The sequence below is a fragment of the Leptidea sinapis genome, chromosome 10, assembly GCF_905404315.1.
Source record: "Leptidea sinapis chromosome 10, ilLepSina1.1, whole genome shotgun sequence".
Lineage (NCBI taxonomy): Eukaryota > Metazoa > Arthropoda > Insecta > Lepidoptera > Pieridae > Leptidea > Leptidea sinapis.
The window spans coordinates 7,178,569-7,191,500 of record NC_066274.1 but is presented as its reverse complement, the minus strand read 5'-3'; the positions used below and the strand labels follow the sequence as shown (position 1 = coordinate 7,191,500).

At 33.6% G+C, this 12,932-nt stretch overlaps 2 protein-coding genes across 13 annotated transcripts in view; both read right to left on the bottom strand.

Moving 5' to 3' along the window:
- LOC126966426 (voltage-dependent calcium channel subunit alpha-2/delta-4) overlaps window positions 1-9,575 on the bottom strand; it is a 31,708-nt gene extending 22,133 nt beyond the window's left edge. For 2 of the 12 annotated variants that reach the window (XM_050810453.1, XM_050810455.1), the window contains exons 1-15: window positions 9,323-9,567; window positions 9,151-9,232; window positions 8,080-8,452; window positions 7,878-8,009; window positions 7,539-7,798; window positions 6,980-7,126; window positions 6,780-6,899; window positions 5,951-6,133; window positions 5,742-5,876; window positions 5,577-5,669; window positions 5,135-5,191; window positions 4,446-4,472; window positions 3,683-3,763; window positions 2,011-2,085; window positions 1,337-1,441 (exon numbers count right to left, since the gene is read on the bottom strand). In XM_050810453.1, coding sequence (XP_050666410.1) covers window positions 1,337-1,441; window positions 2,011-2,085; window positions 3,683-3,763; window positions 4,446-4,472; window positions 5,135-5,191; window positions 5,577-5,669; window positions 5,742-5,876; window positions 5,951-6,133; window positions 6,780-6,899; window positions 6,980-7,126; window positions 7,539-7,798; window positions 7,878-8,009; window positions 8,080-8,452; window positions 9,151-9,232; window positions 9,323-9,426 — 1,974 coding nt within the window. In that variant the 5' untranslated portion in view covers window positions 9,427-9,567. The other 10 variants (XM_050810458.1, XM_050810462.1, XM_050810463.1 and 7 more) reach the window with 8 other exon arrangements.
- Window positions 9,576-9,742: 167 nt separating this feature from the next.
- LOC126966428 (voltage-dependent calcium channel subunit alpha-2/delta-3) overlaps window positions 9,743-12,932 on the bottom strand; it is a 46,020-nt gene continuing 42,830 nt past the window's right edge. The window contains exons 18-19 of the mRNA XM_050810465.1: window positions 12,237-12,667; window positions 9,743-9,901 (exon numbers count right to left, since the gene is read on the bottom strand). Of these exons, the coding sequence (XP_050666422.1) occupies window positions 9,800-9,901; window positions 12,237-12,667 (533 nt within the window). The 3' untranslated portion in view covers window positions 9,743-9,799. The remainder of the gene's footprint in view (window positions 9,902-12,236; window positions 12,668-12,932) is intronic.

The following is a 12,932-nucleotide window of genomic DNA, read 5'->3' as shown; positions in this document are numbered from 1 at the left end:
AGCGGATCGACATACCGTAGGGCTATTTTACTAATAATTTTGAAATATACTGGCTTTTGAAAGTAATGCTGCTAGATAATAGGTACGTAGGTCACACTAAAAGTTTTGCGTAACTTAAAAAAACAACATGTTTTAACCAAAAAATTATGTTTATTGCTTTTCAAAATACTACCTATTTTTAACAATTTTTCGTGCGATCGAACCATTTTTTAAAACAGGAGGACCACAGATCTGAAGGCGTGTTTTCTACGTGCTGATTGAACGCTATCACTGCCTCTTCGGAATTGGTAGAGTGAAACCTCTCATCAAATCTTTGATTTTGGGGAAAATACAGAAATCACAGGCTAGGTCGGGGCTATCTATGTGCAGGATGGGTGGCGAGTTGTACTTTTTCGGAAGCTAAAAATGACTTAGTTTTGTTAGCCGTGTGCGAAGAAGCGTTGTCATGATGTAAACAAATGGTAGAATACCACTCGGCATTAATTCGGCGGAATTGATGGCGGCAGATGGGTACCTGTAGCTGAGAAAAAAAATGCGATAATTTTTTTACCAATGTTTCTCGCCTGTCTCACTTTTGTTGGCGTGTTCTCATTTTCAAACAGCCATTCACAAGATTGGTGTTTTTTTTGGGTTCAAAACATTAAATCCACGTTTCGTCTCCTGTGACAATGTCATAAACAGCAATAGAATGTCCGTGGTCGTACTTAATTTGCATCTGTGAGCACCATTCCACGCGAGCCCGCTTTTGTTCCGCTGTCAGTTCATGAGGGATCCAACGACAACAAAGTTTTCGAACTTTCAAGTCTTCGTGTAAAAATTTCTGAATTTGGCTCATACCAATTCCCAATAGTCCTCTTATTGTCTCATAGGTAATCCGCGGGTTTTCTTCAATTAGCTGCTTAACAGTAACCACATTATTTTCGTTGAGGGCAGTTGAAATCCGCTTCACGAAATTCGTCATGTAAAGAAATCCGACCTCTCTCAAATTCAGCAAACCATCGCCTCACGGTACTCAAGCAAGGTGCTTCTCTCCCAAAAGCATTTTGAAGACGAGCGGCATAGTCTTGCGGAGAGGGAGAACTTTTAAAATTATAAAAAATCATCGCTCTAAAATATTTTTTACTTAATTCCATTTTCGTTGCGTACGTAGAACTTTGATGTGTGACAAAAAATAATTGACAAATGATTTCCCGCCAATTGTTTTTTTTTTATTATCAATGAGGTTGCAACGTTTCTAAAAATATAACATTCGAAATTCAAATAGTTCCGATTGGCTAGAAATGCAAAACTTTTAGTGTGCCCTAATAGACATGACTATTTGAGGAAAAGTACTTACAGCTGTTAATTCTTTGCTAAAATTTCGTGGACTTCGATCATCGTCAAATAACTCCACTTCGATCATATCCACACTGTTATAACTTGGCTTCAGGATCTGTTGGAACTGAAATAATACCATTTTATAAACTTTAACAACATTTTATTACTATAGTTTACTTTTGAGCATTATAAAAAGTACGTCAAATCAAAAGATGGGAAAATGACCTGTCAAAAGAATATAGAAAACGTAGATAGAAGTTTTCACCCATCTACGATCAACAGTTACTTTTGTATCGCGATTTTAATATCGGCAATACAACGTTTGCTGGGTCAGCTAGTACTAGTATACATTCGTGTAACATTTTATTGCTACACAAAAAATTAGAAAAAAATACTTTTGCGTCGTCGTTCTTAGATTACATAAGCTAATAAGAGGCTTGCATATAGCCTTAGCAACCTTTTCAATGCGTAATATCAAACTAATCCGTGGTAGTTTTAATAAGTTAGAAAATATACCGCAACATGTTTTATCCATTACGATGTTTTGAATATACCTAATAATAGTTAACAAGTTAGTTAAAATGAAAATAGTTTTGGTGTTAACAGGGTTACGTCTAACATTTTTAACTGATTTAGTAGTAACAAAATATTTTTTATAATAATATAAGCATAGTTGAATCTTGGCATACTTACAACAGGCCTTAGATCAGGATGAATAAGAATGTATCCATTGTTGGTGACCATGAAGGCATAACCGTTCACTCCGACCTAAAATTTTCAAAATTTTATTTGTGTATAGGAATGGATTACAAAAATAAGATTGCTTTTCACAAGCTCTTCGTTAGAGATCAATGTTTTTTTTTAATAAAAATAAGGGACGAGACAAGCAGGACGTTCAGCTGATGGTAATTGATACGCCCTGCCCATAACAAGACAGTACCGCTCAGGATTATTGAAAAACCTAAAAATTCTGAGCGGCACTACAACTGCGCTCGTCACCTTGAGAAATAAGTTGTAAAGTCTGATTTGCCAAGGACTTTCACTAGCTACGGTATCCTTCAGACCGAAACAAAGTTATGCTTAAACATTACTGCTTCACGGCAGAAATAGACGCCGTTGTGGTACCCATAATCTAGCCGGTATTCTGTGCAAAGGAGCTTCCCAATAATAAACGCATTATGCATCTCACCGATACGACAGGAGCGTTAAAGAAGAAACGAAAAGAAAAAAATATATATATATATAATGAATCAAGCCTAAACCACTGATCGTATCGACATAAAACTAACACCATTCGGTGCGAAATTTATTCTAGATGAACGTGAACACGCTTTCTGTACAGAAGGAAATACCGCATAAAGTGTTCAATCCAGTTAAATTAAATGTGGACGGAAGTTTTTTGAAATTTTGTCCCCAGGGCGATACTGTGAGTGTACGGGAACTCAATTCTACAAGTACCTACTCTTCAACAATGAAATGCTGGTAACTTCTAAATGCTATGCATTCTTCTTTCTTTGCCTATAGTGTGTTAACATATAATAATTTACTGTCTTGAAGTAAATTTAAGTATACAAAATCAACTTATTATGAATATACATTAAGATAAAGAGGAGTAGGCTCAGCTTATACTGCTTGAAGTAATTATTTCATGCAGCGCTGGTTTTCAGCCATCCCCATGTCCCTTAGGTGTTAGGTGGGATAAAAACTAAAGACAGGGCAAATTAATAATTATTATAATGCAGTTATAGAAATCGCAACTCTTTTTTAAATTGTTTTGTATTAATGAGTGTATTTGTGAGCGTGAGTGTGTGTGCTGTATAAATATATGAGTGTGTGCATTGGTGTTACTTTAAATGTAATTTAATCGAGTTGCAAATGTTATGGTTAAATTTTGTAAAATATTTATTTAAGGGAAGTTCTTTCTATACACAATCATTGAAATTTCGGCTTCCTGTTGTTTTTACTACTCGGTTGGGTCGAGTTAGTAAGTCTTTTGTTGGGCGATGTATATGCTTCTACAATATGATCCCAGAAAATGTACAAAACAAATGTGTTACGAAATTTAAAAGAATTGTTTAAAAACGTTTGTGTGGGAAAGGTTATTATAGCATAAACGATTTTCTTAATGACACCACGGACTGGGAATAAAGCGAACACCCTCAGGCTCTTTAATTATAAATGTTTATTGTACGATATCACATTGTAATCCATATTTTATATAAAAAAAGCCCGCTGAGTTTTTTGCGCCCATTCTTCTCAGGTCTGAGGCAGTCTCTTTTAAATGGGTGGTAGATTTTGACGTTCAATAAGTGATTTTAAATCCTATTTTGAATAAAAATATTTGAATTTTAATTTCATCGCTTACCTTATATGGTGTCATTAGAGCTTGAATTTCAGACAATGGGACGTCAGTTCCAGCAACACCCAATAATCTAGCAATACGCATCTGAAAACATTCAATCTATTTATTTACAAATTGTGAATAAGAGGGTAGATAGATAAAAAATCAACATGATACAACTTCAACACTTAAATATACTCTGCGTGTTACGCATACATCTCTAAATAATACTATTTTTAACATTACACAAATATCATAATAATATGTTCTACTTTGAGTCATTACTGCTTATGCTTCTAAATAAAACTCTTGTCATTAGTTTCATATCTAATTAATGGTAATTATCTAGCATCTACGCCCCGTTAGTTGAAAACGTTATTAATGTAAACAATTCTACATGAGTAAATAGTCTAATTGATTATATTAGGTATAACCAAACACTAGCATATCTACATAAATTCACGATCTAACTCATTTGCTACATTATTTTCTATTTACTAATCTTTTAATTTAAAACCACCTTTCACCTTATTCTTCGAAGGTTTGTGTAAGTTACAAATAATTGTGTTAAGTTCGATTCATTTATCGAAATTTAGGAATTAGAGCTGTGCTTGTTTTGATGCTCCTGCAATATATTTATTCAAATAAAGTGCATTATTAGTATCAGAAATACAAAAATCTTCTTTAAATATATCATAAAGATTTGACTCTTACAAATTCTGCCACTCTGCCAAACATTCTTCTTCTATCACTGTGTGTAAAATTTGAAAAATTTTGAGGGGCCTACCTCTTTCTGGCCGTTCTCCTCTACGGACTGCGATTGGTTGTAGACGTACGAATGCAATAAAATATAATAACATATATGTAGGTAAATGCATTATAAACAATCACATCTAAGAAAAGTATAAGTATTTTCTATCAACTGTAGCTTATTTACACTAAATAAACATTTCATTATGTTACATTCATTAGATTATAACATTATTGAATAATTAAATAAAAGCCCCATACGTCGTAATAGTCGGGCTGATAAAAAGTTTACAAATATATATACATTACTTGGCACAGATCAAGTTAATGTTAATAATATTATCGTGTCTCTACAAAGACATCTCTAAACAGGCAAATTACTGAAATGTCAGTTAAATAATGTGCGTAATACAAATCATGATCTTGCACAAAAATTAAATTACTCGAAATATCGAAAATTTATTTATAAATCATAACACCCTAATGGTCTACGCCTACAACTATTAGAAACTACAATACTACAAAGCCAAAAGGGTTGAACAACACAACGGGCAGCCGGCAAGCGACCGCGAATATTGTCATCTATCAAGGACAGATGCAACGCTAACGGGGCCAAATAAGACTTTACCGTTACTGAAATCCAAAGGAACTAAATGATAAAAACTCTCATAATATCTTGCAAAAACTTTACATTAAAATCATCAAAACTTTCTAAGTGTAGTGTACCTCTTTTGTAACTGATACCCAGTAAGCTTCATTTATCAGTACATTCTCTGTGATGTTCTGAGGGGAAATCATCAAACAATATGAATTATTATGAGAACGTTAGTAAGAACTTTATAAATTATATTTGACACTTTATTACTAGGGAAGAATAAAGCAATAAAAAAGGGCTTACGTCCAATTTGGATGAAACAAAAGCCAATCTGGAAACTTTTCTCATGCACGTCACAACACTTAATAATTATAATTTAGAATTTGGAAGCACATTTGGACTGGAAAAAAACTTGCCATTTTAAAGAGAAATTAATCTTTTAAATAAGTAAAAACAAATAATAAAGATAGTTTCCCTTTAAATGGCACAAGCATATAGAAATCATTGTCAATATCAGTTATTAAATTTAATGAAATATATATTTACAAGAATGTGTAAGGGAAAAAGTCTCACCTCATTGTGTCGCAGATCATAGACGGGCATCGAAACAGAAGTCATCAATTGATATTGCGCGTTTCCAAGTTCGCTATACTGACCCTGTTTCATCTGAATTAAAAAGTCATTCTTTAAAATATTCTCCCGCAAAATATCTTCAATACCACTGTGTAAAATAAGTACCTGAGTAATTTTCCATCGTCGATTTTGTTCTTTTTCAGAATTAAACAATACCTTATCTCGTCGTTGACTCATAAATCGTTCCTTTTGTTCAGCTCGCTCCCGTTGTTCCCATAAATAATCAGCAACTTTTGGATCCTTAAATAAAGATTAATTTCAAAATTAATCATAAGATTAGCTTTGTCTAATTTTGGATAGATTTTGCAACCTACAGTTATGTTAGCATAAACAGGAGTCCAGACGACGGGATGCTTTTCTCGCTGCAAAACCAAGGGCCTTGCTAGAACATTGACATGTTCCAATACCCTTTCTCGTACTTCGGCTAATGTGCTCAGATGGACGTAATATCCCTTATTCGCACACGCCATCCATTTCACCTCTCTCACATCTGCAACCTAGGTACGTAAACTTGGACAGTTTAATATACAACCGAAATGATTATTTTTTGAGCATTATTTAAAATAAATGTTTTTGAATATGTATCTATGGATTTACTTGTTTTGAGTTAAGCATGCGTCAATTAATAATTGCAATTATAAAAGTGTGAATTTCGATTCATTTCATTGATGCAAATTAGGTGTGTTTTTATGCTGCTCGATACCGAAATCATCAAAATCATTAAAACTGCATCTAAAACTGAACAAAAATGACTGCTCAAACGCATTTAGTAGGTTGTATAATTAGTAAAATAATCTCTTATATAATGAGTGGTAGAAAGAAAAAGCATATTTACAAGTACATATCACACATTAATCTTAATATTCTAATCTATAAAATCCACTAAATACTATGTATTACCTAATTATTACTACTATTAATAAATAAAACACTAAAAGCTGAAGCAGTATGAAATGGAAATGGGAAGAAAGAACCGGTAGACAATATCACAATTAGCCATGCATATATATAACAATAAGTCAAGAACATCACATTAAAAGAAGTACCACATTCAAGGAGTACTGATAGAAGATAAGAAGGAACACATTATGCAGGTCGCGCAGTGGCTACGACACTCAGTAATACCTGGAGTGGTACTTATACCTTTACCTCGCGACCTATCAAGTACGTGAACACTCTCACTGGAGTGTCGTATTTCCAATTGTATCTCTCAAATAATTCCTTGTAATTATATGGAACACCATCAGTAACTAACATAATGGCCTAAAATGATGAAATAGATTTTAAATTAATCAAAGTTGTATTGGTGATTGTTGCGTAAAGTTTAAATTTTTATTATTTACCTGATTACAATTAGCTCCACCACTATTATTTCTATATATTTCTAGAAGATCAAATGCTCGCGTTAGAGCTGCTGAAAAGTTCGCAATTTCCATAGTATCAAAATTATCTAGGGCAAGTTTGAACTCCCGAATATTCCCCAAGGTTGCCTGGAAAATTATTCCAATATTAAGCTTGATGTGATAATTTACTCTTATTAATAATAATTTGTCATGTTTTTAAGGTGGTAAACCTCACTTCTAGGATTAATATACAAATAAAATTTTAAAACACAATTTTATGAACGATGCGGGACTTGAACTCACGACCTCTCGCGTTCCGTGCAAGTGCTCTTCCAACTGAGCTAACCGTTCTAGTAACGTATCGTCATAAAATCTTGCATGCTTTGTTCAACTCTCAGGTTATGGCTTCATCTACAGGATCTACTTTACAGTTGATAACCTGCTCAACCCCAATATTTGCATATTAGGAAATTGACTTGAGATGTCGCTCGCATCGTTCATAAAATTTTGTTTTCAAATTTTATTTGCTTATTAATAATGTTGTTATCAAAATTTTTACCTGTACTAAAGAATCTTCGAAACAGGGCACAATTTCTTCCACTGTATTCGCAAAAGTCATCACGTTAACGAAATCATTGTTGCCAAGCGTGTCAAGTATATTGGTAACTACGTGTTTGGCGATATCTCTACGTTGGCCAGTCATGGACCCACTCCGATCAACTAAAATAACCACATCCTTAGGACTTGCTGCTGCCTCCATATACCAGGCTCTTGTTCGGCAGTCATAAATATCAACTGGATCAGCCTTCCACTTCATTGCTACAAAACATACTTATATTTGGAAATACCATTCTTTATAAAATGAATGCATGGCTTAGCATATGAGTTAAATATCTACCGGGGTAATGCCTCATAAATCCTGTGGAACTACCAAAATATTGCCACGAAAGCGTTGGATCACTTTGGTAGTTATTAATGAAGTGTGTGTCTAAGCCTTCCGACCAATGGACTCCCTTGATAACTTCAGGCGCTAAAATAATCAGCAAATTGAAAAATACATCGAAAATAAAATCTACGATACAATGAAAATGTAATGTTACCCCAAGCATAAACGTTCGTTGGCACATGTACACTAGTTATATTGATATTCACTGGTATATTTGAAAAGTGTGCATTTTGTTCTAAACGAGCATTTTTAGACGGAGGCCGAATGATCCAATTTTCCATGTTGAATTCTGGCTCTGGGGTCGTCGTGATCGTATCGTCTAAAAGATCTTCCATTTCCTTGCTATTATAGAATTGATAATCATCAGGTATTGGTTCATTTTGTTTATCAAACGCCATATTTTCGGCAGCTTCGACTATTCGTTTGACTGCGCTGATTTTCAATTCCATCATAGCCCTTATATCGTCTGCCATGCTCTGCACCAATTTCTCCCCATCTCTGGACTCTATTTGCGCAGATTTCCAACTCTAAATAAAAAATAATTCATGATGTTTTCAGGTGTATTAAATAAATGGCTATTGTATATGACACCTACCTTTAGTAAATTTTTACGGATAAAACAGAAAAATAGTGATACATCAACTATAAAATCTGTACTTTAATTTTTAATGTGAAATAATGCTTAATTGCCAATCGGACTCTTGCTACGAGGCGAGGGTGTGAACGAAATTATATTTTTAATCAAATAAATTATATTTTTCTGTGAATTTGGGACACAATTGACATTAAGTGGAATCATCATATATGTGCCTTTAACAGTGATAACATTATTAGAGTCATAACTTATCACAAATAAAATAAGGCGAAGTGTCTTGCTATTCAACCCTAATCAATCGATCTGCGCCCTTCACCTGAGACAGAGGATGGAAAGTCTCATGTGCCTGTAATATTTAATAACATGATATTCAGCGACAGAAATAACTGTGGTGGCAGTAATGCCATGGAAGAACACAGCATTTCGTTAAAGTTGTACTGCTACTAAAGAATCATTCGCATGAAAATAATTTGAAAACTTTAAGTAAATAGATACGAAAGTTTCTATATGTAACTCACGCACTGACATACAAAAGAGAACTCATTAATTGGCTTGGCAAAATGTATTTACATGCCAAATTGATATCTGAATAAACAATTTCGGTAATGGAATTAGAAACTTAGTACTTACATCTTCAACCTCCTTCTTTCTTGTAATAAATTCTCCGAAATGATATAATTCTGTACCAAGCTTAACTCCCCAACCCTGTACTCTGTAATATACACACATTTGTATACCCACAACCTTTATAGAACTAAGGTAATTGCAATTTGAGAATAGAAAATTAAAATTAAAGACTTACGTGTTAAACGAAATTTTGTTATTGGGTACATGTTGTGCAATAACGATATTTTTACTCGACTTTAAGGATATTAGTAATATCACTAATACGGCACGAAATAACATCAGAGATCTATACACGATCCACTGTTCACATTGCCTTTTGCGAGACACTAGTTGAATATTCGTCAGAAAGTAATATTTCAAACAAGGGACTGCACAATATGGTTTCAGAGTTCCAAGAAAGTGCGCAAACTCCAAAATACAGATCACGCATGCGCACTGCTCCTCTAACGCGGTGCAACTAATTGAAGTATTGTAGCCTTGTAGGTATGGCATATTTACCCTTGTTTCTACCTGAATCGATTCAATAGTTACGTATTTAGGTCAGTGTCAATTTGTGCCATATGCGGCGGGAAATGTTTGGGGCATTGAAACGAACTTTTATAGCAACATGTTTATTGTGAAATAAATATAATTTTAATAGTCGATGTTTTTATCACGTTAATTTCAATGTCAATAAAACTAACGAGGCAATAAGGAGGATGAGTGTGTTCGGTTTTGAAAGACTTCCCAATCCGCAGGCTTTTATATTTTTCTCCTGAAAGAAAATACAAACTATGTTACATTCCAAACTTTGAGATCATTTCAGTAACTTAAAATGTTGCTTTTGATTGAATTTGAATTTGAAGCAGTTATTATATAAGTTATTTACGAATAAGCAATATTTTATATAATAACATTATTTCTGGGCTGGATATTTTTATATCTCTTACAAATATTAAGAATTAATGAGTTAAATTATTAAAACTTAAAAATTTATAAGTTACGGAAAATTGTGTTATAAAATATAATACCGATATATGTATAGCTTTAAGAATTTTAAGATTAAGATGTAATTTTAATTTAATCCTAACTATACTTTAGGTACTCTTTCTCAACAAGCTAGCAAAATTATTTGTGAATGCATGCACAGAATAATATTTACCGGCCTATAAGGCCATTTTCTCATGATTTCATTTAAATTTATCACAAAATATCATGGTGTTATTTTTTTTTAACACACACCGTAGTATGTTGTTTATTGTTTTGAAGGACCCATTATTAATTTTAATTTACTTAAATAATTTATTTAACTGTATTAACAATTAGTATATATTAATCTCACGGCTTGCGGGCTCGAACTATATTATTCGTCTATATTATTTGAAATTTTTATGTCAATAATGTGGTAGTATTTCCCCCATATCTTCCATCCCCCATAGCCTAAAGACCTAAGTCTTTAAAATATTTAATTGTGTGTTTTTTTACATTTTTAGTCTTTAAGATTTATATAATACTAGCTGACTCAGCTAACGTTGTATTGCCATATAGAGTAATAAATTAAATTTTTAATAATTTTAATTGGGAAATAAAAAATAGATGATGACCTACCAAATATATCGTACTACAATTATTGTATTCGATTGCCGTCTTGAAACCCTATAGCGAATTTGTGGATGGAATACAATAATATAAAAATCGCGATACAAAAATATTTGTAGATTGTAGAAAGGCGAAACTTTGAAGTTGTGTGTATTTTTAAATTCTGAATCATAATAAAATAAAAATAGAAAAATTGTCAAACAAATAAAAAATATATTTAGGGGTGGATCACCCTTAACATTTAGGTGTATGAAAAATAGATGTTGGCCGGCCAGACCTACCCGATTTCCATACAAATCGGTTCAGCCGTTTCGGAGGAGTTTGGTAAAAAACACCGGGACACGAGAATTTTTTATATTAGATATAAAATTTATAATTGTAGTTTTTTCACATTAGTCTATAAAATGTATAATCGTGTTTATTGTAGGTATTTCATGTAAATCTTTTTAATAAAATATAATTGTAGTTTTTAGGATTTTCTCATCACTATAAAAATTATCATAGTCATTTACTAGATTTTCACTTCAGTAATGTAAAGTTTTGTGATCGATTCCGGTTCTCTTTGTTATCGAAGTTAAAACAATGGAAAAACAGTCATACAAGTTCTAGTAGTACGAAGGGTTCCCTTCCATGGCATCATATCAAATATATCTACTATATAAAATTCTCGTGTCATGGTGTTGAACTTTGAACTTCTCCGAAACTTGATTGATTGATTCTCATGAAATTGTGAGTGCATATTGGGTAGGTCTGAGAATCGGCTAACATCTATTTTTCATCCCCCTAAATGTTAAGGGTGGTCCACACGAATTTTTTTTTATTTTTTTTTTAATTTGTTTGATTATGAGTCAGCATTAAAAAATACATACAACTTCAAATTTTCACCCATCTACGATCAACAGTTACTTTTGTATCGCGATTTTAATATCGGCAATACAACGTTTGCTGGATCAGCTAGTCATTATATATATTACAGTTTCTTTAGTATTACACAAAGGTACTTTCTTAATAGTTTTTTTAAGAAATATGTAGGGCATTTTGGAAATTTCCATGTTAGTTATAGCAGAAATATTGCGGTTTCTTAGATTCAGCCTGCTAAGTTTTGACAGATAGATGGACGGACGCCGAAAGACGGAGGGCTGTCTTAGCTATGAGGTTACCGTTTATTACATTCCGAATATACGGAACCCTTGAAAAAACAAAAGTTATAACGCTATTAGGTAAGATTATTTATACGTCTACATAGACTGTGACAGGTGTGAAAACGTCGAAAAAAATTGAGGTTAACAGTTAACCTCTATTATGAGCAATGCACGCACACTTACATAAAATGACATACAAATCGCGAGTGTAAACCTGGCCTGTTTTCATCGGTTCTCTAGCAGCAGGAGGCTCTATATAAATTATCTAAGGCTATTAGGCTACTAGTTTTCGTCGATAGCGTACTAGGAGACTATAAGTTTGACAACGATTCGTCCAATAGCAATCAAATATCGTAAAGTTATACATACATTGTCATGATATGTATAGCACCCTTCCAATCGTCGACGAGTTAGCTTCCCCAAGTCCAGCTTATGACAAGGATCCCGACTTTGAGTCGATTCACTGGTCGGAATCGGGGTTGTATCTGGAGGTATCGTACAATTCTTGTCATACAAAAACGGCCCACGTTCCACAACCACTAGAAGTAAATTTGTCTTTGGTACTAAAGTCGCCCAGTACGGGGGATGGCATTCGCCTGCTTCCTCCTCAGAAACCACGGGAGCTAGCACCATTGAGTCTAAGAAGTAAGACTGGTTGAGTATGTAAAGCTTGATGCTGTGGTCGCAAGAGAAGAATGGATTCTGTTCATCTTCTTTTGCTTTCTGCGTGTCATTCTCATTCTCAGTCGGCAAGGGTGTCGTGTCAGGGTAATTTGTGGTCGTTTCGTAACTATCACCAACTAAAACAGAAGTTCATATTAATAATCACATCAAAATTAAAATCATTTCTTATTCTAGGTCAAAAAGTGACTCTTATACGGTGTTTTCCAATAGGGACTTGACAATTTTGAATTTAGTTTGTGAACGCACCTTTTCACTTAACATCGAACTGTCACTGTCAGTTTATTCAGTAGATATAACCCAGGGGTGGGACAGACGCCTTAAAGTGACGTTTACAGAAGACTGTAGTGCCATCTGTTAGTTGGCCCGAAAATGAAAGCTTTG